Source organism: Marmota marmota, unplaced genomic scaffold, assembly GCF_001458135.2.
Source record: "Marmota marmota marmota unplaced genomic scaffold, marMar, whole genome shotgun sequence".
Taxonomy (NCBI): Eukaryota; Metazoa; Chordata; class Mammalia; order Rodentia; family Sciuridae; genus Marmota; species Marmota marmota.
This window is the reverse complement of record NW_026000229.1, coordinates 42,820,988-42,846,868: the sequence shown is the minus strand read 5'-3', so window position 1 is coordinate 42,846,868 and position 25,881 is coordinate 42,820,988. Positions and strand designations below refer to the sequence as shown.

The following is a 25,881-nucleotide window of genomic DNA, read 5'->3' as shown; positions in this document are numbered from 1 at the left end:
CTTGTGGATATATACAGACTATTTTGATAGCCTACTAATAGGTTAATAAATACATCAAGCCATTTCCCCAATATGGAAGGTGCCACATAGCTCAGAAAAACAATTTGCTCAGGCACTAATCTAAAACACTGTTCATTTACATTTTAAACACATACTCCGATTTATGTGTTGATCTTAGTATTCAAAAATGTATATAAGATGAGAAAATGGCTATTAAAAGTGCCATTGTAAATCTATGCCAAGTTCCAACAGTAACAGTTAAAGATAATGCAGCCAATGTGGCTTTAAAAAAAAAAAAAAAAAACCACTGGTAGCTTTTAGTCATTTTACTACAAAAGGTCTTTCAGGAAGAAAATACTAATAGCAAGAATTTAAATGCTGGGGGAGGGGTGGGCTAGGGTTGTGACTCAGCGGTAGAGTACTTGCCTCGCACATCCAAGACCCTGGGTTCAATCCTCAGCACCACATAAAAATAAATAAGTGAAATAAAGGTATTGTGTCCAATTACAACTAAAAAATAAATATTAAAAAAAATACTTAAATGGGAGGAAAAAAAAAACTATCCAGTGCAGTGAAAGGTGTGTTATTATAGGGGAAAAAAGCATACACACAGATATATACAAACTCTCACTCCTAGAACTTATCTACCTACTCATCTTCAAATCTCCTCAGGCAATTTTATGCACACTCATCCTCAGATGAAGTCCTGTCATATACCTGCTCAAATTCCAAATTTTTAAAGAGGATTTGTCTGATCATTCTATCTAAAATAGAAGCCCGTGTCACTATCTACACTTTAATTCACAGCACTTAATATATCCTACATTATATTTGTGTGTTCCTTCTCTGTCTCCCCATACCCTACCTCCCTCATCTGCTAGAATGTAAATTCCAAGGAGATGATGGTCTCTATGCTGTTCATTGTGGTACTTTCAGCATGGTAATGACGGCTGATACAAAGTAAGCTCAAATCAGTCTTTCCTGAGCTCTACGCCTAGACACCCAACTACTTATTCTATATTTCCATCTGCATGGCTAGAAAATTGAATTCAAGATAACCAAAATGGAACTAATGATCTTCACCCAGTCCCAACCTCAACAACAATGGCATGTCAGCAATGGCACCACTAATCACTCAGTGACTTAAACAAAAACTAAGGGGTCATTTCTCCATTTTCTTCACCCACTGCATCTAACTATCAAGTCTCTTCACTTCTATCTTTCTCAAATTGATGACTTCTCGCCTTTCTAACTTTGAATATTTTTCAGACATGATATGAAATTAGCATAATGAAATAACCAGAATCTCTGCGTTTACTCTTTCACATTTCCTCAAAAACCAAATAAACTATGGGATTTAATCCATGTAATGTTAGCCAAAAATTAAAAGGCAAAGAAATAATTTATGACTCCATTCCCTTCAGTTTCTCTGGCCACCATCTCCCAATGACCAATGCAGAGAAGGGAGGGGAAAAAGTCCAAAGTTCCAATCACAGTTAGAAGCTCAGACAAGCTCCAATTTGGTCCAGCCATAATCCCAATGTACAAAAATTAAACTACTTCCTACCTTGACTGGACAATCTCCTTCTCATATATTTCTTCAATAACCTGTTACCAAAATTACAAAAATGTATTAGTATCTCAAACAACTTTTTTTAGACCCTGATAGTTTTCAACCATACAGTGATGCTCTAAATAAAATTGATACAAAATTACAAACTACCATATAGTGTTGCTGTAAATAACACAGAACATGTACATAATTAATATAAATTCTGATACATGATGAACTTTTAATAAATGTTATCAGGAGGAGCAAAAGTAATAGTTGTACTAGTAGTAAAAAATTAAATACACACATACAACCACCCAATCTCTACTGTAAAAGACTACAACATCTTAACAGTACAGAAAGTATTTGTCAAATAAATGTTTGAAGGTGACAGAGATGGAGATTACAGATCAAGCAAGTCTTATTCAATCTAGAGTATTCTCTGTTATTGTTTTTCTTTTATCAACATTCAAACTAAATAATAAAACAAAGGGCATGAATCACTTTAAGTATCAACTTGTAATGAAGTTCTTCTGAATAGGCATACATGGCTTTATCTAGAAGTATCTAGTATGAACTAAAATGATCTGGATATGAGTTGAATTGCTAAAAAGCTTAATCTAATTAGTTTAAACTCAATCTAGTAGTCCCATCAGGATATTTTCATTATTTATGCAAAATTACTCCAAGGACTCCTGGCCCCAACAAATACAAATGTAAAAATACACAGACAAGTTATAGGAAGACAAAGTAAACCTGCTGATAACCAAAAGTAATTAACAGCTGGGCATGGTGGCGCACACCTGTAATCCCCAGTGGTTCAAGACACTGAAGCAGGAGGATGGAGAATTCAAACCTGGCCTCAGCAATGGGCAGGTGCTAAGCAACTCAGTGAAATAAAATACAAAATAGGGCTCTAAATACAATACAAAAATAGGGCTAGGGCTGTGGCTCAGTGGTTGAGTGCTGGAGCTCAATCCCCAGTACCCTCCCCACAACCTGCAAAAAAGTAATTAACATATGCCATGTTTATAGATATTCTACTGATGAAAGGATTACCAGAACAACAAAAATACATTGATAAATTAAATATTTAAGTTCAAATAATGAAATACATTTTAAGTTAAGAGGTTCATATCACAAAGAGTTCCTAAAGCATCATAGTACAATTTTGTAACAGCAGAACTTAAAAGTTTTAGTCTTCATTACTTGTCTGTTTTTTTTTTTGGTACCAGGGATTGAACTCAAGGGCACTCAACCACTGTGCCACATCCCCAGCCCAATTTTGTATTTTATTAAAGACAGGGTCTCAATGAGTTTCTTAGCACCTCGCCATTGCTGAGGCAGGCTTTGAATTTGTGATCCTCCTGTCTCAGCCTCCTGAGCTGCTGGGATTACCTATGTGCTAGGCTATGCCCAGCCTTCATTACTTGTTTAATCATATGCAATATATCAACAACATTTACTTTATAGAAAGATCACTTTTATTTTTGTTTGTTTTCTTATTTTTTGTTTTGCTAAGTTTTCCTTTTCTTTTTTTTTGATTTTTATTTTTTTTTTTAGTCATACATGACAGTAGAATGCATTTTGATATATAATACATACATGGAATGTACATACATCAATCATATTGTCTATTCTATTTTGCTGCCCTTCCTATCCTCCCTACTCCTCCCCTCCTCTCCCATCCTTTCTCTCTATCCAATCTAATGTGACACACTTTTTTTTCTTTTACTCATTACAACATCATATATGTATTCTGTATAACAATGAGGTTCTCCTCCCATCTTCTGTGCAACTCCCCTTCTCCCTCTTTTTCCCTCCCACCTCTCTTCCCTATTAAGTGGTAGTTGTCTTCTCATGCTCTTCCTCCCTATCCCATTTTGAGTCACCCCCCTTCTATCAGAGAAGACATTCGGCATTTGTTTTTTAGGGATTGGCTAACTTCACTTAGCAAAATCTGCTCTAATGCCATCCATTTGCCTGCAAATGCCATGATTTTATTATTTTTTAGTGCTGAATAATATTCCATTGTATATAAATACCACATTTTTTAATCCATTCATCTATTGAAGGGCATCTAGGTTGGTTCCACATTCTAGCTATTGTGAATTGTGCTGCTATAAACATTGATGTGGCTGTGTCCCTGTAGTATGCTCTTCTTAGATCTTTTGGGTATAGTCCGAGAAGGGGAATAGCTGGGTCAAATGGTGGTTCCATTCCCAGTTTTCCAAGGAATCTCCATACTGCTTTCCAAATTGGCTGCACCAATTTGCAGTCCCACCAGCAATGTATGAGTGTACCTTTTTACCCGGCATCCTCGCCAGCACTTATTGTTGTTTGACTTCATAATGGCTGCCATTCTTATTGGAGTGAGATGGTATCTTAGAGTAGTTTTAATTTGCATTTTCTGATTGCTAGAGATGGTGAGCATTTTTTCATGTATTTGTTGATTGATTGTATATCCTCTTCTGAGAAGTTTCTGTTCAAGTCCTTGGCCCATTTGTTGATTGGGTTATTTGCTTTTTTGTTGTTTAACTTTTTGAGTTCTTTGTATACTCTAGAGATTAGAGCTCTATCTGATATTTGAGGGGTAAAAATTTATTCCCAGGATGTAGGCTCCCTATTCACCTCACATATTATTTCTCTTGCTGAGAAAAAACTTTTTAGTTTGAATTCGTCCCATTTGTTGATTCTTGGTTTTAACTCTTGTGCTATAGGTGTCTTATTAAGAAATTTGGGGCCTGCCCCCACGTGATGAAGATTAGGACCAACTTTATCTTCTATTAGACGCAGAGTCTCTGGTCTGATTCCTAGCTCCTTGATCCATTTGGAGTTGACTTTGTGCATGGTGAGAGAAAGGGATTCAATTTCATTTTGTTGCATATGGATTTCCAGTTCTCCCAGTACCATTTGTTGAAGATGCTATCCTTTCTCCATTGCATGTTTTTAGCACCTTTGTCTAATATAAGGTATTTGTAATTTTGTGGATTTGTCTCTTTGTGCTCTATTTTGTACCATTGGTCTTCCAGCCTGTTTTGGTGCCAGTACCATGCTGTTTTTGCTACTATTGCTCTATAGTATAGTTTAAAATCTGGAATCACGATACCACCAATTTCACTCTTCCTGCTTAGAATTACTTTAGCTATTCTGGGTCTCTTGTTTTTCCAGATGAATTTCATGATTGCTTTTTCTATTTCTGCAAGGAATGTCATTGGGATTTTGATGGGAATTGCATTGAATCTGTAAAGTGCTTTTGGTAGTATGGCCATCTTAATAATATTAATTCTACCAATCCATGAGCAAGGTAAATCCTTCCATCTTCTAAGGTCTTCTATTTCTTTCTTCAGGGTTCTGTAGTTTTCATTGTATAGCTCTTTCACGTCTTTTGTTAAGTTGATTCCCAGGTATTTTATTCTTTTAAATAATCTATTTTAACAAGAATTAACCCTACAATTAAAAAGTTTTCCTTTCACTTATTCTAAATTGCTTAAACTGTTAAGTCCATCCCTTACTAAATACGGGTTCTTAGTCATCTTTTCTTATTTTTTCCAAATTTTTTTATTGGTGCCTTACAGTCATACATAATCATGGGATATGTTGTTACGTATTTGTACCTGCACACAATACAACAATATGATTTAGCAATACAGCAATATCACTCCCCAGCTTAGTCATGTACCTCACTAAACAATTCCCACTCCGTCTTCCATTATTACAGAACTTTATCTCAGTTTATCAGCCTAACAATAAAAAGAGAAAACAATAGACTGTATCCTAAATGAATTACCAAAAAACTTATACAAAAATTTCTGTATATTTACAAAAATATTCATTACATGGTCATTTAATCAATTTAAAATAGCCTAAGAATCTATAAACAGGAAAATGTTTAAACAAATAACATATGAATAATTTTTTTAAAGCTAAAAGTAAAAAAAAAATAACAAAGGCTATCTCTGGGTACTGACTTTTATTTTCTTATGTGTAACATTTTAATTTTTTTACTTGTTCTAATTAGTTATATGTGATAGTAGAATGCATTTTGACACATCATACATAAATGGAGTATAACTTCTCATTCTTCTGGTTATAAATGATGTAGAGTTACAAAGGTCATATATGCACATAGGGTAACAGTGTCCAATTCATTCTACTATCATTCTTACTTTCATACCCCCTCCCTTCCCCTCATTCCTCTCTGTCTAGTCCAAAGTATTTCTACTCTTCCCTAGTCACCGCCATGTAACATTTTTATTTTCCAAATTTTCTAACATAAGTAATTATTAGTTTGATAATCAAAAGCTATATTTTTAGCTTTTAAAAAAATTATGGAGGGCTGGAGTTGTGGCTCAGTAGTAGAGTGCTCGCCTAGCATGCACAAGGCACTGGGTTTGATCCTCAGCACCACATAAATGTAAAATAAAGATATTGTGTCCATCTAAAAAAAAACTTAAAAATAAATATTAATAAAAATACAGAAAGCTTTTGTTGAATTAACCATTAAAAAAGAGAAACAAAAAGCATATCTACTCATAAGAAAAGTATTGCAAACCAAAAATTCTTACCTTTATGTCAAAAGGTGATTTTTTCTTGATGTGAGGAGCCCAGTATTTACATGCTAACTGTAAAAGTAAACATTATAAACAGTAAGTTCATAGATTCATATCACTTTTGAGCTAGAAGACAAAAATCATTTAAGGAAAAGCTGTTTCTTAAAGCAGTACTAGTACTGGGGGGACAGAACAACTCTAAAGGGATAATACAGATACCTGGGTATGCAGGTTAGTAGCATCCTCTACCACAACCAATGAAATGCCAGTAGTGCTGTGCACTGCAATTTGCCATTGTGATTAAAAAAAAATCAAAACATACCTATACCTCCCTTCAACTAGAACTAAGAAAACTATATGACTAGGTCAAAAACCAGAGTTTAATAATATAGCTTTATATAATCACTAAACACCCAGACAGACATAAAGAAAATCTTAAAAGAAAAAAAAAAAAAACCCTTTAATTTATAAGCTAGTTATTACAGAGAATATAGGAGTTGGTATGTTATATTTCAGCAGTGAGTTTCACTTGGAAATTTAAATTAATATAAATAATCTCTTCAGATACTTAGATGGATTATATAACATCAAAGAAACAACATGTTATTATTTTTTTTAAAACTAAATTACAATCTCTTAAAAAAACAGAAAACTTTGACAAGCATGAAGACTCAATATATTTATAAAAATGTGACTTTGCACAGTGTGTGGCACACTGGAGGCACCCAAATAATGTCTGATGGATAAATGCTGGATGAAAGGATGGATGGACATAAGAAGTAACACCTTACATGTTACCACTTACTTCTCTAAGGCTTTCCTCAATCCTACCTGATAACTCTAACTTCCTTCTCTTTGTTTTGTAAATAACTTCATTATAGTCTCATTTTTGCATACTGTGATCATTTGACTGCTTGATTTTCTTCCAGACTTAACCAGAACATTTAGCAAATGGAACCTACATCTTCAATTCTATACTTTAGCACCTAATGGCCAGCATACTTACAGAGCCTCTAAAACAGTTGAGACTCTAAGGAAAAGTCTCTGAAAACAAAATTGCAACTGCCCACTTAAATGCCACTTACCCAAAGTTATCAAACATACTCCAACCTAACACTTCTGTGATATCCTCATTTCCTCCTTCTGGGCATCATACAAACTCAACCATCCTCTCCTTATACCATACCCTTAAGAAAACTGAGTCTAACTTGTTTTAATGGATTCATGAATTTACAAATGTTTTAAATCCTATCTTCTGACTGAAACTGCCTCCAAAACATAGGAATTTGATTAATAATCCAGCAAATGTTTATTAAACATTTGCCCTGTCTCCTTTCTCTGAATTTTTCCTCTTCCTTGGAGTCTAATCTGTGATCTCTCAGATACCACCACTTTCATGTACATCCTGCCTACCCCTAAACTCTCTAGCCTCACATAAGAGAAAAACTTACCATTATCAACTTAATATAGCTATGACAGTACAGATTGTTCAAGATAAACCTATTGAAAGTCAAAAAGGAAAAAATACAGTAGTATAACAAAATTCAGATCTTTGAATTAAATTTTAACCTCTCAATATCATTTATTAAATAAATAATTAAAAACAGCTTCTCTGGCTAGATGCTCAGAAATTAGGAGAAAGAAGAGGAGGAGGAGGGGCTGGAGTTGTGGCTCAATGGTAGAGCGCTTGCCTAGCATGTGCGAGACACTGGGTTCAATCCTCAGCACCACATAAAAATAAATAAAATAAAGGTATTGTGTTCATCTACAACTAAAATAAAAATTTTTAAAAGAGGAAGAGAAGGAGGAGACAAAAGAGGAAGAGGAGGAGGGAGAAGAAGGAGAGGCAGAAGAGGACCAGGAGGAGGAGAAGTAATTGAGGCCCAAGATGTCCTCCCTATCTTGAAAACCAATTTGTCTACTTCCCTATCTATATTTCAAAGTCCATCTCAAATGGCACTTTCTCAATGAGAAGAATCTCTCTGGAAATTCTTTCCTTAGGCAAATGAAATTATTTTAAATTCTATTCTCAAGGCACTTCCCTCACATCTCTACTCTGGCATTTCTCACATTAAACTAGGACAAGTTCTTTTAAATTTCTTAAAGTCTCCATCTGAAGACTGTGAACTCCCTCAAGACAAGGATCACCTTTCTTTGAAGCCCAGAAGCACCCAAACAGTATCTGACGAACATTAGGCATTAATTTTTGCCATCATGGCCCACAATTACCAAGAATTTTCATTCCTTCCACTACATCTTAATGCCATAGTATATTTGTTCATTAAATCACTCATTCATTCAACAAATACTCATCATCACACAATGTGTGCCTAGTTAATACAAGATAGTGGAAGTATCTAGGGAATAAAACAAACCCGGTCCCTAGATTCAGTCTTCGCAATCTAATGTAGGATACCATAAAGGTTGTATGTTTATAAACAATGTTCTCTAGGTCATCTAGTCAGTCCTACACTTTTAAGTATCAGGTCAATAACTCCCGAAGTTATATTGAAGCCTATCTTACCAATATGTTTTGGACTCACATGCGCAATTGCCTTCTCAGTGCTTTCTTTTTTCTTTTTTAAAAAATATTTATTTAGTTGTATATGAACACACAGTATCTTTATTAATTTTTATGTAGTGCTGAGGATTGAACCCAGTACCTCACACATCGAGGCAAGCATTTTACCACTGAGCTACAGCCTAAGCCCCAGTACTTTCAACTACATGTCTAGTAGGCATCTCACACTTAATGTGGCCAGAAAAGAACTCAGATTACTCCCTCACTACACGTCCTTTCCCAGGTACCCCCAAATGTCCAAACCATTCACCCACTTGTTCAAACTCTTCTTAATTTTTCTCCCCTAATCCACAAATTGTTATTAAGTCCTACTATCTTTAGCTTCAGAATATAACCAGTCTACTTCAATCTTAATTAGCAAGGACTCCATTTATCTAGACTACTCATTGGTATCCCTCTTACTAATTTTGCTTCCTCATCCTCACCCAATTTCCACACTTTAGGGTGATTTTTCAAAAACATTATTATCAGATTGCAATTAAAATACTACAACATTTAGAATAAAATCCAAACTTCTTACTCAGTCTCCAAACGGGGTATGATCTGGTCTCCACATATTACTCTGTTCTCTCTGGTACCATTCTCCTCTAACTTATGTTCCAGCCACCCTAAACTCCTTCACAATCACACCTTAAGGCATTTGCACTTGCTATTCCCTGGCCTGTTTCCTTGCTCTTCCTAAAACTGGCTCCTCCTTTTGCAGTCAGATGTTAACTCAAATGTTACTTTAGAAGATTTTTCTGATTGCCTTTTATATATCCCACACCAGTCACTGTCATAACACCCTAGCAAGTTTTCTTCAGAGCCCTTATCAATGTCTGAAACTACACTGTTCATTATTTGGCATTATTCTCTATAATGTGAGCTCCAGGAGAGCAGGAAACTAATAAATTACATTCATTGCAAAAACAAAAACAAAAACAGGTATATGGGGGGAATATAGGTATATGGGGGAATGGGGGCTCTGATGTAGTTTAAGACATCAGGAAAAGCCTCTCTAAAATAGTGTAGAAAGCTGAGAATAAATAAAGAAATATGGGATAAACTAAGGATTTTAGCCAGAGAAAACAATATCAAAATGCCAGGAAGTGAAAGATACCATGGCACATTCAAATAACTGCAGTTCAATATGGCTAAGACACAAAGAAGAAAATGAACACATAAGCACAACTCAGATTATGCAATGCTTTGAAGGATTAGTCATTATTCTAAAGGCAAGTAGAACAGTTTAAGAATTTTAAGAAGATAAGTGATATATTTGCACCTGTGTAAAAATCACTCTGAACCAGCTGGAGGGGAAAAAGAGGAAAGGCCAGGTGACAGATTAGGGTGCCCTGATTTAGGCAAAAAAAAAAAAAAAAAAAAAAAAAAAAAAAAAAAAAGAAAAAATGGTGGCCTGGTTTAGGGTGACAGAGATGTAGAAAAGACAGACTTAAAAGATATTTAGAATTTAGATATGTGGAGATGAAGGGAAAGTGAGAACTCAAATGAATTTCAGGCTTCTGCTATGGAAAAATCTACTGAGATAGGGAGCACAGAAGGAAGCAGGTGGGCTTAAAACTTCTGTACTGAGCTACTTACACTCTTACCTAATTCCCAAGTGACTAATAAGGATTAGAAATGTTGGGTTTTCCTCTTCAAAGCCAACTAGGGCTAACAATGCACGAAGTAAGTAGGCTTTAAATGAATGTATTCCAACGACTGGATTACTCTCTTCATAGATGGAGCTAATTGGAGCAAGTGTCTTATCAGATTATTGTCATTCTGCTCAGGACCAAGAAAAAGCCTATGCCTCCAACTCAGTCCAGTCCTATGCTATAAAGTTTTCTTCACATTTTCAGACTGAAGTGTTCCTTCTTCTCCGAATCTACTGCTCCTGTGATAAACTCCCAAACCAGCAAAATCCACATAGTAGCTTAGTCTCTGTCTTTCCTGGACAGTGTACTCCTCGAGGCAGGGTGGCGTCTTTCACCAAGGCATTCCTCACAACTAGCAGAGACTAAGTAGAACGACTCGAATGAATGAACTGACCAATGAATGCCTTCAGGTGTTCCCAATCCAGAAGAAAATCCCACCCCTAGATCTCGGGGTCTCGCACGTCCTTATCCCCTCACAAACCCCAAACTTGCCCGAGCTCACCTGGGTCACGAACTCCGCATTGATCTGGGACACCGTAGGGGCTACGATTTTCTTTGGCTGTGCAGGGGCCGCCATCGCCACACTCTCCTTCCACTCCGGTAGCAAAGGGCCCAGAGGGGACTCCAGTGCACCTCGTAGAAGAAGCTGCAGCACCTAGTCTCCCGATGAAGAACCCGCTGATCCGGAAATCTTCAGCCCTCAGTCCCACACGGAACCGTAGAGCGGTGCGTGCGCCGCTCCGGAAGCGAAACAAAATGGGGCGGGATTTCAATACCAGTGTTAAGTCTGAGCTAGAGAGCCAATGACTTCAACCTCCCCGGAACACGCCCCCCAGTGGGCAGCAGAGAAAAAACACCAGCGCTCAGGATTGGGGTCACAGGGAGAGGTCAGGCTGGCTGATGGTGTTGGATGGGGGTTCTTTTGAGGTTAATGAGAGGTAGGGGTCAAGGAATCGGGATTTTTTTTTTCAGTCTTAAAGAAATCTGTGATGTAAAAAATACACTGGAAATCGGAGACTTTAACTTTCTTATTTTATGTAGCTATGGGTTGACATAAAATAAACTGCACTTATAGTGTGAAATTTTGACATAATTATACATCCATGAAGCCATCACTAGAATCATATAACTTCTTTAGGAAAGCATCTGTTCAGATTTTTGTTTGCAAATACAATACCCTTAAAGTTTCCTACCTACCATCCATCTCAGGCAACCACTGATCCTCTATTACTAATTTGCTTTTTGCAAAATTTTATATAAATTAAATATTGCAGTATGTGCCTTTTTTCCTTCTTTCACTTAATAAAATGATTTTGGAATTCATCCAGTTGTTGCATGTAATTCTTTTTTATTACTGAAAAATATTTCATTTTCCAGACATACTACAGTTGGTTAATTTGTTAATTCTTCTATGAGCATTTGTGTATGATTTTTTTTTTTATGGAGACATGTATTTCCTCTTAAGAATCTAGGAGTGAAATGGTTAGAAAATATCATAGGTGTATGTTTAACTTTTTAAGACTCTTCCAGCTTTCTAAATAGTTGTATACCAGGAGCATGTGAAATTTCAGTTTCTTCTCATCCTCACCAATGTTAAAATTTTTATCTATTTTAATAGGTATGTGATGTATCTCATTATGGGTTTAATTTGCATTGCCCTAATGAGTAGTACTGTTGAACATGTTTTCATGTGCTTATTTACTATTCATATAACTTCTTTAGGAAAGCATCTGTTCAGATTTTTGTTTTTAAATTGGATTACTTGTTTTCTTATTCCTAAATTTGTATACCCCCATCACTCACAAATTTACATACAAATATTTATCTCTAGTAAACTCTCCTGGATAAATAACAGGCAGAAAACTGGTAACACTATTGCCTACAAGGAGGAAGAACCGGGTGAAAGAGGAAACAGGAGTAGGGATGGTGAATTTTATACTTTATACCCTTTTGTTACTTTTGAATTTTGTAATACATACCCTATTCAAAAGTGAACAGTGTGAAAGAAGAAACAAAATATCAGTTGGTCTGAAGATTAAACTAAATGTATAACGTAGATTCCTTTTTTCCTCTACATTCTATTGTGTAAGTTGTTAGTATAAAGAGCTAGAGATAAAAATTTGCATAACACTTTAAAAGCAACAATATTTTGAATAATTATTGACATTTTGTTTCCAAATGTAGTGTCTGACACAGTGAAACAAAATCGTTCAGCACTTTAATGATGAATATTGACACATAAATAATGTTTTGACAATCAGAAGCTGCAAGAATTGTATTTATATAATGTGTTATAGTTACAGCATATAGTTAAGCCTGCTGGAAGTATGTTAGTGAGCAATAGGCTTAAGGGTTAAAAGCTTTCAAGCCTAGGGAAAGGAAACTATCTTCATTGCTGAGCACAATGAGAAACCATTTATTGGAAATTACTTTTGGGAGAATGTTCAGTGGTATATCAGATAGGTTGGAGTAGGTCACCTGGGGATAGGAATACAAACTGGGCAACTATTGCAAATCTAAGGCTAAAGAACAGTGACTAAATTTGGTTCTGGCAATAAAAATGAAAAGGGAAAAATAAATGTGGAAAACACTAGGAAAATAAGAAGTAGTGATCCTTATCTAAGCAGTTGAAAGAACCGTGGATCATATGTAGCTTTCTTGTGATTTGTGTGAATAGTAATCCTACCTCCCTGTCAGTGGTTGGTTCAGAAATGTGCTTCTGCAGCAATTCTGTTAGATGAAAGGTGAGGTTTTTGTAGGCTTCTGAGAAAATTGTTCCTTGGTCTTGCTGTTTCCAGGTCTACTCACTTCCTACCCCACTCTACCTCTCATTATAAACAAAGCATCCTAAAACTAGGATAATAAAGGAAAATAGCCTATCATTGTGAAAGAGCAGACAGAAGAAAGCGGAATCAATTCAATGCATTCAATAGCTCTAAGGCTAACCTCATCAGTGAAATTCAAGCCATGTAAACCAATAAAGGTCCTTACTACTAAAGAAGTTTGTATCAGGAGTTTTGTCACTTGCAGCCAAAGGCATCATAACTGAATAGGGAATACATGGGGGGAAAATGTTTGAGGTAGAGGGAAAGAAACCAATGGAGAGGGGAAAACTAGATACCAGGAAAAAAGAAGGGCCTGTTAATGAAGTTCCTAACAGGGGGCAAGGAAGAAAGATGGATGAACATTTATTCTGAGAAAAATGTCAAGAAAGATTGTAGGAGTAAAAATAAAGAGATCTGTGAGCGAAGAGGAGAGAACTTAGAATACATATTGGATTGGCTTTTATATCAGCACAAGAGAAGGCAAACTCATCCTCTGAAAGTGAATAAAAGATCTAAGTCACAGATTTTAAGAGGATAGGCCTCTTGGTCCATCAGCCACATAAACACCACTTCCTTCGGAGCTGGCTTCATGCTCCTGACTCACCTAGCACCTTCCAGAGGCCATGGCTGGGCATCTGTGTCCACAATGCTTCCTGCTCCAAGACACAGACCACAAAGAGCCCAATGCCCTCCTGGTCCCCTCTTCCACTTCTGCCACTAGATTCCCAAGGTGAACTCCACAGGCCAGCCTTTTCCCCTCCATTCATGCCCATATGCCCAGTCATTTTATACCATTGTATAAATATATAAATATAATATGTGAAGACATCTTAGTTTTTATTTTTGAAACAATTTTTAGGCTTGTTCCAGGGATCTCTGTGCTGCTTGTACTGAACTTTTTGTCAAAAAGAGAAAATTAAAAATAAATAGAAGCAAAAGTTTTGTAATTATTGTTTCATTCTCTTATTTCTTTTAGTATACTTAATATATACCTGAGGACCTACTGTTGGCCAAACCCTTTATTAAGCCCTCTAAAATATTTTTTTAAAATGCATTTCGTTGCTTTCCAGAACCATGTAATTCATCACAGTAGTTCTCAATGTGCAGTTTCATGACAGCAATAGCTAACCTATGTAAAAACAAACTCCTGGACCCCCAACCCAAATACTAAATCAAAAACTCGGAGAGTATAGCCCAGTAATTTGTGCTTTTAATAAGGCCAATGCACACTGAAGTTTAGAACTAATGTGTAATGGGAGATCAACTGACAACAGAGTTGCTATAGTTTGGATACGGAATGTTCCCAAAGGCCCATGTGTTAAAGGCTTGGTCCTAAGCTTAGGGCTGTTGGAAGCTAGTGGAAACCTTTAAGAAATGGGGCCTATGGCAAGTTTTAGGTAATTGGGTTGTGCCCTTTTAAGGGGATTATGGGACATGGGTTTCTTGCTCTCACTCTGCATTTCTAAGTCAGCTTGGGGTGAATTTGCTTCACCATGTGTACTGCTTCACCAGAGGCCCCAACATTTTGGCAATTGACCATGGACTGTCTTTGAAATTGTGCCAAAATAAAATTTCCCTTTGTTAAAGCCAAATATATCACATATTTTGTTACAGTAATGAAAAGCCAATAAAAGAATTATGACAAATAGTAATGGAAGCACAAGGAATAGAGTGCCTGGGTAAATCAGAAAGGCTCCTAGAGGTAGTATTTACTCAAACTTCAAAGGATCAGTAGACACCTGCCTATGTAGATACAAAATATTTATATTCCACTTAATACCACTGTCATTTCTTTACCATTATGTGCTCATTTTTTCTTAGTGCTAATAGAATTCTAGCATTTACCCCTGAAATTCTACTCTTTTAATTGGCAAGAGAAATGGCAAGATAGGGATTAACTGTTCTTTCCTTCTCTGAAGCTTCTAAAAAGCAGATACCATTCTGCATCACAAAACAGTCTCTGCAAATGTTATTCCTAACAAAGGATTTTTGTAATACTCAGACTTCAAAGACCATTGCTACTTTCTATAAATATCTGTAATTCTAACTGGTTGTTTTATGTAACATGTATGTTGAAATTTGTTTTCTGTAAGTGAGTTTTAAGCACTTGTTTTCTCCCATATTTGTGGAATGAAAGAAAAAAAGAATAAAACCTAAGTTTCTTCTTTGAACAGAGTGTGAGTTTCTGTCTAAATTAATACTTGGTAGACCAGAGGCAAAAACAACTACTACTATTAGTAGTCTCATCATAACATGGGAGAAACTATTTCTGTTATTTCATTAGTACAAACTGGGAGAAAGCCAAAGACAAGAACAGGTAAATGGATAGAATACCATAGGACATGCAATGGATTTAACTGAGTCTTTTGTAGGTAATAAGGATCTCTCCAAGGAATATAGTGTTAATATGATAAAATTCCATATAAGTTCAGAATAGGTTAGATTGGAGTGGGTCAACAATAATTTTTAACAATGAGTGCCTTGTTTCTATAACGTGAGTTTAAAAAAAAAAAAGTACAAATTGTGTAACTTGAAACTTTATTTTTAAAATATTCTGAGGTTTTTCAAGATTTTAACCACCATCTACCTCCCATGAATACATACATTTTTATCTTAAAATTATAGACCTTATTGCAGTACAAAACAAGAAACAATAATTCTAATCTAGCTAATCAAATTCCTCCAGTAAACAAACATGCTACAACCTGGAATCACCTAAACTAAAATTCTAGTTCTCTTTAGAAGATATTTATAGCCACCTCCCCCCTCCCAGAAAACCAAAGTAATTGATTCAACAACACTAATAGTTCTAGCATGCAGCAAACCATCATTTAGCAACTGTTTAGTCTTCTTAACACAGACATGACTTTATTTTCATTCCTATAAAGTTTCCATAATAAGCTTGTACTGATAATAAAGGTAAATAAGTATTTTGTTACAGGTACTTCAAATAGCACTACAGTATATCTTTGACAAAATTTTTACAATTTTCCAACTTTCAATATGAAACAGCTTAAAAAGGCATGGGTCAAAAAAAAAAGTATAGTTGCATCACTTAGGCAAATAAAGTCTCATACAGTCATACAAGCACAACACTCAGAACTCTCCCTATTTAGGTTGGGAAAGAAGACATCTCCATCAAATAAAATTACATAAATAGCCTAAGCCAAAAATCCATAATTTCAGACATATTATGGAAATAACTCTTGAACTTTTATTCTTGGAAATTATAAACTAATTATTCCTTGATTTTATGTAATAGGTATGTTATTGAAGAGTTTTGTGTAAAGCAAATTCTGTAAACCATATCTTGCTTGCACTGGAGAAACATTTCTCAAGGAAACATGAGAAAGTACTCTTGTGATTCTCCTTTGCTTTAGCAGAATGCCTCTCCTTAAAAACAGGCACATTTGTACATCACTGGGTATTATGTTGTCCTATTTCATCTCTGTAAATTAAACTCAAAAGTTACTTAAAATTCCCTTGTGGTAAAAGCAAGCAAACCAAACCCCTTCCCCTTCCCACCCGCGCCCACCACCACAAGACAGTTCTTAGAATATAATGCAAAACTTACAACTGTTCATTTCAAAGAGGGTTTTTCACTATATTTGTATGCTAAGATAAATACTCACTTGTTCCTTTCACCTTAGAAACACAATCATTTCTTTTGTTACTAGAAAATGTCATTCCTAAAGATTTTTATAAACAATGGCACATGTGAAGGACAATTTGTGATTAAAACTTTCTCATAGTTTACGACTAAATGAAATATTACCCAAATCATAATTCTGTTTAGAAAATGTATAACCAACTATGTTATTCCTATACAGGAATGATTACCTTACTAATCAAAATACAACTTAATAAGGATCAAAGTAACATTCCTTAGTATTTCTTGCAAAATTATAAAGGAATAAAAACTAAAACTACATATATTCAATGCCATTTGATCAAACCTAGAACAGATTCAGTTAAATCACAGAGCCACTCAATTAAAGAGGCATTAAAAGTTTTGCTAAAATAAATGTAAAAATCTTATTGAAATACATTTTTCTAGATGAGAATTTTGTGAATTACTGCTGTTAACTATTAACAAGCAAATAGATGAAATGCATTTATTCTTCTAAAAAGATAAAACTGTGTACATATTAAAAAAAATATGGCACTTGGAAAATATTCCTGGTGAATTATGATAAATGTGGATATAGCCTAGCCTCTCATATTTTTAAGTTTTTTTGGGGAAAGACAATAACAGGACAAAAAAACCAAATCCTCATCCCTAAGGAAAAGGATATTAAACAATCACACAATCCTAATCTATTAACTTTGAAAAGACTTTGAAAATAATGCTGTAAATTTCCCCATCCACTTTCACATTATCTCTGTTTTTAAAACTTATAAGAAAAAAAAATGTTTTCCAATGAAATTTGAGCTACAGGTGGACAAAATTTTGCTTTCATGTAACATAAAATACAGGGGCACTATTTGCTCCAGATAAAAGGCCATTTTTGCCTTTCAGTCTTTTGAGTGTGTATGTGTTTGTGTGTGTACACACACACACACACACATATATATATATATATATATAAAAGGAGACAGCATGTCTCAAGGAATAACTCCTTTCAAAAACAAGGTTGTGGGGCTGCGGATATAGCTCACTTGTAGAGTGCTTGCATTGCATGCACAAGGCCCTGGGTTCAATACCCAGCACCACAAACAAAAGGGGAAAAAAAAAAAGGTTGCTTGTGTAACAGGGACTTATAACTTCCAATACAGCCAAAGTATGCTTATAATATTAAAATAAATGTTTATTTTATGACATTAAACCATGTTCTTCCTTTTAAAAATTAATTTGGCTGTTCCTAAAACATTGTATTAATGTTCTATTTATCTTGTCTCCTTACCACATAGGACAAGCAACTGCCTATGCAATCATTCAATATGCAGGGCTTTAGATAAAAATGTTTTAAAAGATCACCAGAGACAAGCATGTTGATGGTTTTCAGTTACATAACTGAATCTAAGACAGCTATTTTCTCTTGTGGTCGTTCTTTAAAGTGAGTAAGTTGATGTCTCTTCCAGTGAGGAGCCTGTCTGAATGTTTTGCCACAAACTGAGCATTCAAATGGTTTCTGCCCTGCATGAATTAGATAATGTCTTTCCAGTTTAGATGGAGATCGGAAACTTTTACAACAAACACTGCATGGGTAAAGGAGGCCATCATTTCTCTCAGGCTGTCCTGAATAACTATAACAATGGTGGCTTTGCTCTGATTCCAAAAGTGCATTAGAGAGATAGGGTTGTCTGTTCCTACAATGGGTACCAAGAATGAAATCCTCTGATTCTGTCTTACCTTCTTTTTCAGATATCTGACCTGACTCTGAAACCTCATATTTTTGAAAGCCAAGAGACTGACATTGTTCAGAAGCATTACAGCTAACATTATCACCTTGTTGACTAAGAAATTTGTTCATATTTTCAAAATCTAGCTGGTAAAGAGAACTATATGCACCCTTTTCAATATGTGTTTCTTTATGTCTTTTTAAGTGAGCTGACTGTCTAAAAGATTTCCCACAATCACTACAGGCAAAAGGCCTCTGTCCAGTATGAATTAAATAGTGTCTTTGTAGTTTGGATACAGAAGGAAAAACTTTCTCACATTTATCACAAGGAAACATCTTATGTCCATTATGTATATTTTCACTTGGAACTGAAAAACCACACTGAAGCACTTCACAGTTATTAAAGAGTTCCTCACCTGATGAACCATAGATGGACAAGTCTTTATTATTCACTGAACTATCCATAGTTAATATGCTTTCTGTCATAAGGACATCTTTTAAATTTTTCCCCATATTTTGGCTCTGGAATTGCTTTTGCCAAGAAAATGGCAAAGTCAATATTTTCTTCTTTTTATTACCAACTGTTTTAAATGTTCCATGTTTGCCAAGAGAACCCACAAATGTTCTCTGGGCTTGTTCAGAGTTCTGCTCACCAGAAATTATATCATTATTTTTCAAAAAACTGTTTTTAAATACCTTTTTCTCTGTTCGAAAGTTATCTAATTTTTTACCCCCAGCACGTCTAAGCTTGGCCAAGATTTTTTTAACAATGGTTTTATAGTTGTAGCTTCTTTTGAGCCTCCTTGGAATTTTGCCACCTCTGGCAGGAAAACACTTGTGTCCATTGAGAATCTGCTCTGATTCAAAACATTCTTCACACTCTGAACACTGAAAAGGGACAATATAAATAGAGTGAACATCAAGTGGATTATTCTCAGATTCACCCATATCGCCATTTTCAAAACCATCTTGCTTTGTATTTAATTTATTAGGCAGGGGGCATGATTCTGGACTCTTCACCTTTAATGAAAGAGTCTGAAAAGTCTTATTCCTAGTATGGATTTGTTTATGCTTCAGAAGTTTGCTTTGAATCTTAAATCCTTTTTGACAAAAACAACATTGAAAAGGTCTTTCTTCTGAATGTGTGAGTTGGTGGATTTTTAAATGAGTTGACTGTCGGAAAGATTTACTGCACAGGACACATTTAAAAGGCTTCTGACCAGTATGAATAAGTGCATGCCTATCAAGTTTTGATTGTGACGGAAACATCTTGCCACAGATTGTACATGCATGAATACTCTTTCTTCTCTTCGTTGTACTGTACGTGGGATCAGGCTTAGAGCATGAGTGTAATGCCCATCTCTCCTCGCTGGTAAAAGTGTTATACACTCCGTATACTGGATTTTCTTGCTTGGCCTCCAGCAATCTTCTGACCTGCTTAACATCATTCTGATAGGTTTCATTGTGAAGTTGCTGGTGCTTCACAAACGTCTTCAGATTTTTAAAGTGGCGTTGACAAATACTACATTTAAAAGGCAGATTATGAGTTAGCTGATGCCTCTCCAGATGAACTAGTTGTCTAAATGTTTTATGACAAACATCACATTCAAATGGTTTTTGACCAGTATGAATGAGATAATGTCTAGCCAGTTTTGATGGTGTTTCAAACTGCTTGAAGCAAATATTGCAAATATATGGCCTGTTTCTAGGCACTTTGTTGGCTTCTACACACTCCTGAATCTTTAGCATTTTAAAATTGTTTTCATCCATATTTTTCAGTAACACACTCTGATGAGCTCCATAGTGTTCTTAAACTTCAAATGTCTAAAAATTAAAAAAAAAGTATTAAAATAAAATTCTTTATATTCATATGAAAATAAATTATGTTATTTCCTTTGGCTGTAGATATTAAAGGTAAAGGAGAATTTGGATTCTTCTTGTGTTAAAAAGTAAATTAACCATTTTAGATAAATTCTTCAAAATCTTAATAGTATTTTCACACATGAAGGTATGTTGCATATTAGAAGAAATATCTAACCACATATAACTTTTATTTAAATTATTAAGTAGATTTAATCAACATTTCATTGCTTTATTGCTTTTTTTGCTTTGTCATTTTTCAAAAAATGGGCTAGAAAGGTAGTGTATGAAAATTAAAACACAATACTAGAATATGATGTATTTGCATTCAATTAGAGCACATATTGTAGACATGCTCTAAAAATGGACTGTAACTTATCAAAGTTACATTTCTTAGGCACACTAACTCCATTTTTAATTACTTCTTTAGATTAACAAAGACAACATGGACAACTAGGAGAAAATTCTGGAAGACCTGGGTTCTAATCCTGAATTTTTTACTACATGATCTTGGTGGTGAGAAGTAAGTAAAGATTCCTTATCTGTGAAACAGGGAAATGTCTCATAGAATGGCTATCACACTATGTTACTGTGCAAATCAACAGAGATAATGCATGTGAATGTGTTGGAAAACTTGAAGCAATATATTATAAGGTATTAGTTACCTTATAATACCTTATAAAATGAGGTATTATTTATCTTAATGCTAATCAAATTTTAAAATTTTATTCTTATCTCTTTAATTACATTTTAGGGTTTCTAACTAAGAGATTTACAGTTCTTTTTATTTCTCCTTTCCACTTTGTTATGGACTTCCCCCCAAAAAAGTACAGAAAAATGATGCCAACAAATTGCATTCATATATATTTATGAATAAGTCATTAATTGAATGTTAAAGATGGTTCACTTGTCAGGCAACATAATAAAAAGGTTATCCTGACCTCATAACATAAAAAATTCCTTTCATGCAAGACATATAAAAGTTTACAGGCACTTGCACAATCATTGTACACACTATCTTTTTGAAAAGCCAATTTTCGGGGCTGAGGTTGCAGCTCAGTGGTAGAGCACTTGCCTAGCACGTGCAAGGCCCTGAGTTCCATCCTTAGCACCACATAAAAATAAATAAATAAAATAGAGGTATTGTGTCCAACTACAACTAAAAAATAAATATTAAAAAAAAAAGAAGCTAATTTTCTTCTACTGCTACTACTACAATACTGCCCTGACATAGGGAGTCAGAGCCAAGCACAGTGGCACACACCTATAATCCCAGTGGCTCTGGAGGCTGAGGCAGGAGGATAGTGAGTCCAAAACCAGCCTCAGCAACTCAGTGAGGCACTAAGCAATTCAGTGAGACCATGTGTCTATATAAAAAAGGGCTGTGGTGTGGCTCAGTGGTTAAGTGTCCCTGGTTCAATCATAGTTTTAAAAAAGCCAGAGATTTACCAAAAAGAAAGAAACAAACAAACAAAAAATCACCACCACCAACACCAACAAAAGAACACAACTATGCCACCTCTCTTAGTCTTACGTATCTTCTAAAAAGTTGATCGCTCTACCAGAAACTCAGTGTTCTTTTGTCAACTGATTTGGCAAATGGCAAACATAGATGCTATTTACTGTTTTCTCTTAGAAGATACCTTAAACACAAAATCAAATATACCCATGGTTATTTTCTTTAGCCATGTGAATTTAGAAATAGGGAAAATAAAATAAGAATAAATGCTTTCTACTGGATGCTTTATCACAGTGTTTTTCAAACTGCAGGTCACTATTCGACTTAAGTCAACTTATTGGATCATGATCAGCATCTTGTTTAAGAGTAGAAAGTACCAGAACACATCATATAGCAATGATAAACACTGTTTTGTGAAACGTCTACAGGAAAAGGTGAAGAAGTCTGTGAAAGGGGCTGGGGATGTGGCTCAAGCCGTAGTGCGCTCGCCTGGCATGCGTGCGGCCCGGGGTTCGATCCTCAGCACCACATACAAAGATGTTGTGTCCGCCGAAAACTGAAAAATAAATATTGAAATTCTCTCTCTTAAAAAAAAAAAAAAGAAGTCTGTGAAAGCCCTTTCTAACATACTTCTTTGCACAACACTATACAAAGAAACCACCAATAATCTCCAATAAATCAATCACTTTCTTCAAAGTGGCCAAGTAATCTATTAGAATGATAAAGGTAGGGGCCCATGGGATAAGATAAAATTACTATGGAAAGCATCAGTGTCCAGTTTTTTCCACTTGTCCCATATTACTCCAAAATATTTATTAAAAAAAAATCATCCAATTGGGGATGGGGTTGTGGCTCAGTGGAAAAGTGCCTGCCTCACATGTGTGAGGCACTGGGTTTGATCTTTAGCACCACATAAAAATAAATAAAATTAAAAGTATAAAAAAAAAATTGTCTTTAAAAAAAAACCCATCCAATTAGAGACCAAATGGAAAATGCCCCACAATTATATGCAAAATAAAATCACCTGACCATAAGCTGCTATATTAATTTATAAAATATACCACACAGCCCAACAATCAATTGGTGCTATGAGTATGAACTGTCGCTACACTGAGCTAGAGAATTACAGGTGAACAACTTTCAAGATGCTGATAGTAAGAGTCGCAAGCATTAAAAGACATAAATCCAGTGAATTTAATTCATATTGAGTCGTTAAGATGGTTCATCAGGGAAATGACACAAAATGAAATTAATAATCAAGCCTTTACTCATATCAATAGTAAAAACACATCACAAGTTCTTCAGTAGTCCCTCAAACAGAAGGACACTATGTGAAGGTTAAGTGGATATAATGCATAGCAGGGAATATTCTTGTCACAGAGGAGCTCCTAACAAAAGGCTCCTACCTCTTATGGATTGGTGGGCCAGGAGGTTGGAGGGTTAGGAGTGAATGGACTGGAGTCAAACATGGAGAAAGGAGTGAAAGGACTGGAGGCAAAAATGGAGAAAAGTGATTCAGCCACAGCATTCAAAAGGAAGACCTCCAAATGGAGGCACCTGAACCAGGAAAGAAGTTATGGTAAGAACACGGCTAACAGGAGGGGAAAGGCAAGTTTGTGACTGCAACTTCTTCCAGGCAACTGCAACTTTTGTACTGTCCAGGCAATAAGTCTGGTATGGGAGGGCGGTTTTACCCCATGAAGCCATGAGGCAAAGCCTAACAATTGTCTAAGGTCAATTAGAATTTTTAGGATTCTTTTTTTTTGGTTGGTGGTGCCAGGGATTGAACCTAGGGCCTTGTGCATGGCAGGCAAACACCCTACCAACTGAGCTATATCCCCAGCTAGGCCTTAGTATTTTGGTCTGGAGCTGGGCTTCTAAATTCTCTTTGACTGCTTCTCCTTCCATTTAATAACTTTTTGTGGAACATACAGAAAAACTCAAAAATAACAATGACAAAACCCAAACTAGAACTAGAAGACAAACATTTCTGACTATAACAGGGATTGACTACCTACAGCTCCTGTATCAAAACGGGTCTATGGTAGATAACCCATCACTAGCACTAAACACTAAAATTGGATACTATTGTCATTTGCCTCCCAATCATGTGGGAAAGCACTTACTGGAGCCCTATGTTGTTAGAGCCATTGGTGACAAGTGGTGATCTCATTCTCTATTTATAAGTAAAAGGTCAGGGATTTCCACACTCCAAATGCAATCCCCCATGTACTTATACAAGGATGCCCATGGAGTTCTAAATCCCATTTCTATTGATTTTCTGTTCTCTCTGCTGAATTTTTTTTTTTTTTGGTCTTTAACATTAAAAAAAAAAACAACAAGCTAGGATTGTAATTTTTATGTTAAAGGAGAACAAAACTAAACCGTAAATCTGATCAATGGTTTAACCCAAAAACTACCCTGACAAGAACAAAACATATCACGTTGGATGATTATAAAAAGTGACCTAAATAAAATCCAATGCTGCCTCAAGATTTCAGGCTGAATTAACATATTAAAAAGACGTTAGGATATCACAAAAGTAAATGAATGAGAAACATAGCGACCTAAGGGAAAAGAGACTTAAGAGAAATATAGACAACTTTCAGTAGGGGAATAATCTCTGGTGGCCTTTGCTTCTTCCTCCCTAGTTTCGCTCCACTACTCCCTCCCTCACCACTCTCTGGGCCTGGAACCCTCACCTTTCCCTCCCAGTGGGACTACACTAAACAAAGAACCCTGAAGACTAGTTCTCAGCCTAAACGCCCACAACCAATGAGCACCTAGGGGTGACTCGAGCCAAGAAACTATACACCTGGAAAGGAAGGGCAAGGATGAAAACTCCTCTGAGGGTAGTCAGGAAAAAGAAAATAAATAAATAAAACCGTCTGCGACTCTACCCACAGAGGGGGGTTTGGGGGGATGCCTCCCCTCCTTACCTTCCTCCTAAGAGATTCCCGCTCCCAGAGAAACAAACTCAATAGGCAGGGAAGTGGGAAATGAAGCTGAGGGGTGCTGTGGTCGTGGCACCCTGCTCTGGGTCCCCGGGCACCTTGGTGGCATTTAGGCGGGCCTGACCCTCCCTGGGATTTACTACACCTCGCACCCGGGTTCCCGAAGTCCTCCTCACGCACCTGGAGCCGGCAAGGGCCCAGCAGCCGCGCACCTCAAGGCGCGAGGGCAGCAAGCGCACGTCCGCAGGGTCTGCGCGGCGTCTGACTGAGCGCGCAGGCGCGGCACGCAGGCGCGCCCCAAGATGCGGTCCGGCTGGAAACAGGTTCCTCCCATCCCTGGGCCGCCCGCCGGTTCTGGAAACCCGGATTCCAGAAGTGCGCTCCCAATCCCAGCGTTTGTCGCCTGCAAATGGGAGGGTGCGTTTTCCATCTTGTTATGAAATCACAACTAGGGAGGGAAACCTTGTAATCAGGCTAGAAGGCTCAAGGCCTGGAAACGAGAGTCGTCAGCTCCCTGGATTAGCCCTCTGTAATGCAGAGGACTGATAAACAAACCGTGTATTAGGGTTTTTGTGTGTGTGTGTGTGTGCCCGGTCTGTCCCCAGCGCTCTCTGTACGTGAGCGTTGTGCTCAGACATAACTTCACCGTGGCTCTACCAATGGCCTGCTAGCTGCGGACCTTGTTGGCCTCGCTATGCCTCATTCATTTGATATATTTTAGACGTCTGTAATATACAAAACCCTAAGTCTCTTAGAGGCCCCGATAATTAGATAAAATGCGTGTAAACTGCTCAGGATAATTACTGGTGTGTAATAGGTCCTCAAAGAACTATTATTTATTGTTTTATGTTGATTAGAACAATTTTTTGAAGTTCACTACTGTTTCCCAAATTACAGATATTTCAACAATATCCATTTTATGTGGACATAAGGGCCAAATATTGTTGCACAGTTAACAGACTAAGGTGGCACATTATAGCTAAATAAGATGCTAAGATGTTGACTAAAGATTTTGAGTACAAAGGCATTACAGAAGAATTTATTGTCAGTTTTTACAGGTTCTAACTATAATCCTCTCATCTTGAGACAAGGAAGTGAGATTAAATGTCAAGCAAACT

At 36.3% G+C, this 25,881-nt stretch overlaps 2 protein-coding genes and 1 non-coding gene across 7 annotated transcripts in view; all 3 read right to left on the bottom strand.

The window, feature by feature from the left end:
* The window catches only part of Aqr (aquarius intron-binding spliceosomal factor), a 112,223-nt gene extending 101,157 nt beyond the window's left edge, over positions 1-11,066 (bottom strand). For both annotated transcript variants that reach the window (XM_048793425.1, XM_015480850.2), the window contains exons 1-3: positions 10,826-11,066; positions 6,121-6,177; positions 1,568-1,608 (exon numbers count right to left, since the gene is read on the bottom strand). In XM_048793425.1, coding sequence (XP_048649382.1) covers positions 1,568-1,608; positions 6,121-6,177; positions 10,826-10,900 — 173 coding nt within the window. In that variant the 5' untranslated portion in view covers positions 10,901-11,066. The remainder of the gene's footprint in view (positions 1-1,567; positions 1,609-6,120; positions 6,178-10,825) is intronic.
* A 4,603-nt stretch (positions 11,067-15,669) lies between these two features.
* Znf770 (zinc finger protein 770) lies at positions 15,670-25,095 on the bottom strand. 4 transcript variants are annotated; one of them, XM_048792947.1, is made up of 3 exons: positions 24,944-25,018; positions 23,216-23,366; positions 15,670-20,314 (listed from the first exon to the last, which is right to left on the bottom strand). In XM_048792947.1, exon 3 carries the CDS (start codon positions 20,258-20,260, stop codon positions 18,155-18,157), a length of 2,106 nt encoding a protein of 701 aa, XP_048648904.1. In that variant the 5' UTR covers positions 20,261-20,314; positions 23,216-23,366; positions 24,944-25,018; the 3' UTR covers positions 15,670-18,154. The 4 variants fall into 4 exon arrangements, with proteins under 4 accessions (XP_048648904.1, XP_015336335.1, XP_048648905.1 ...); XM_015480849.2 differs by lacking the exon at positions 23,216-23,366 and having other exon boundaries at positions 24,944-25,095; XM_048792948.1 differs by lacking the exon at positions 23,216-23,366 and having other exon boundaries at positions 24,916-25,034.
* Trnag-gcc lies at positions 23,578-23,650 on the bottom strand. The gene has a single exon. It is a non-coding gene; the product is annotated as a tRNA-Gly (tRNA).
* Positions 25,096-25,881: the final 786 nt, after the last annotated feature.

What these genes read in the sequence shown, in the direction of transcription:
- Znf770 (XM_015480849.2), bottom strand. Translation starts at nt 20,260, where the DNA reads ATGGATGAAAACAATTTTAAAATGCTAAAGATTCAGGAGTGTGTAGAA.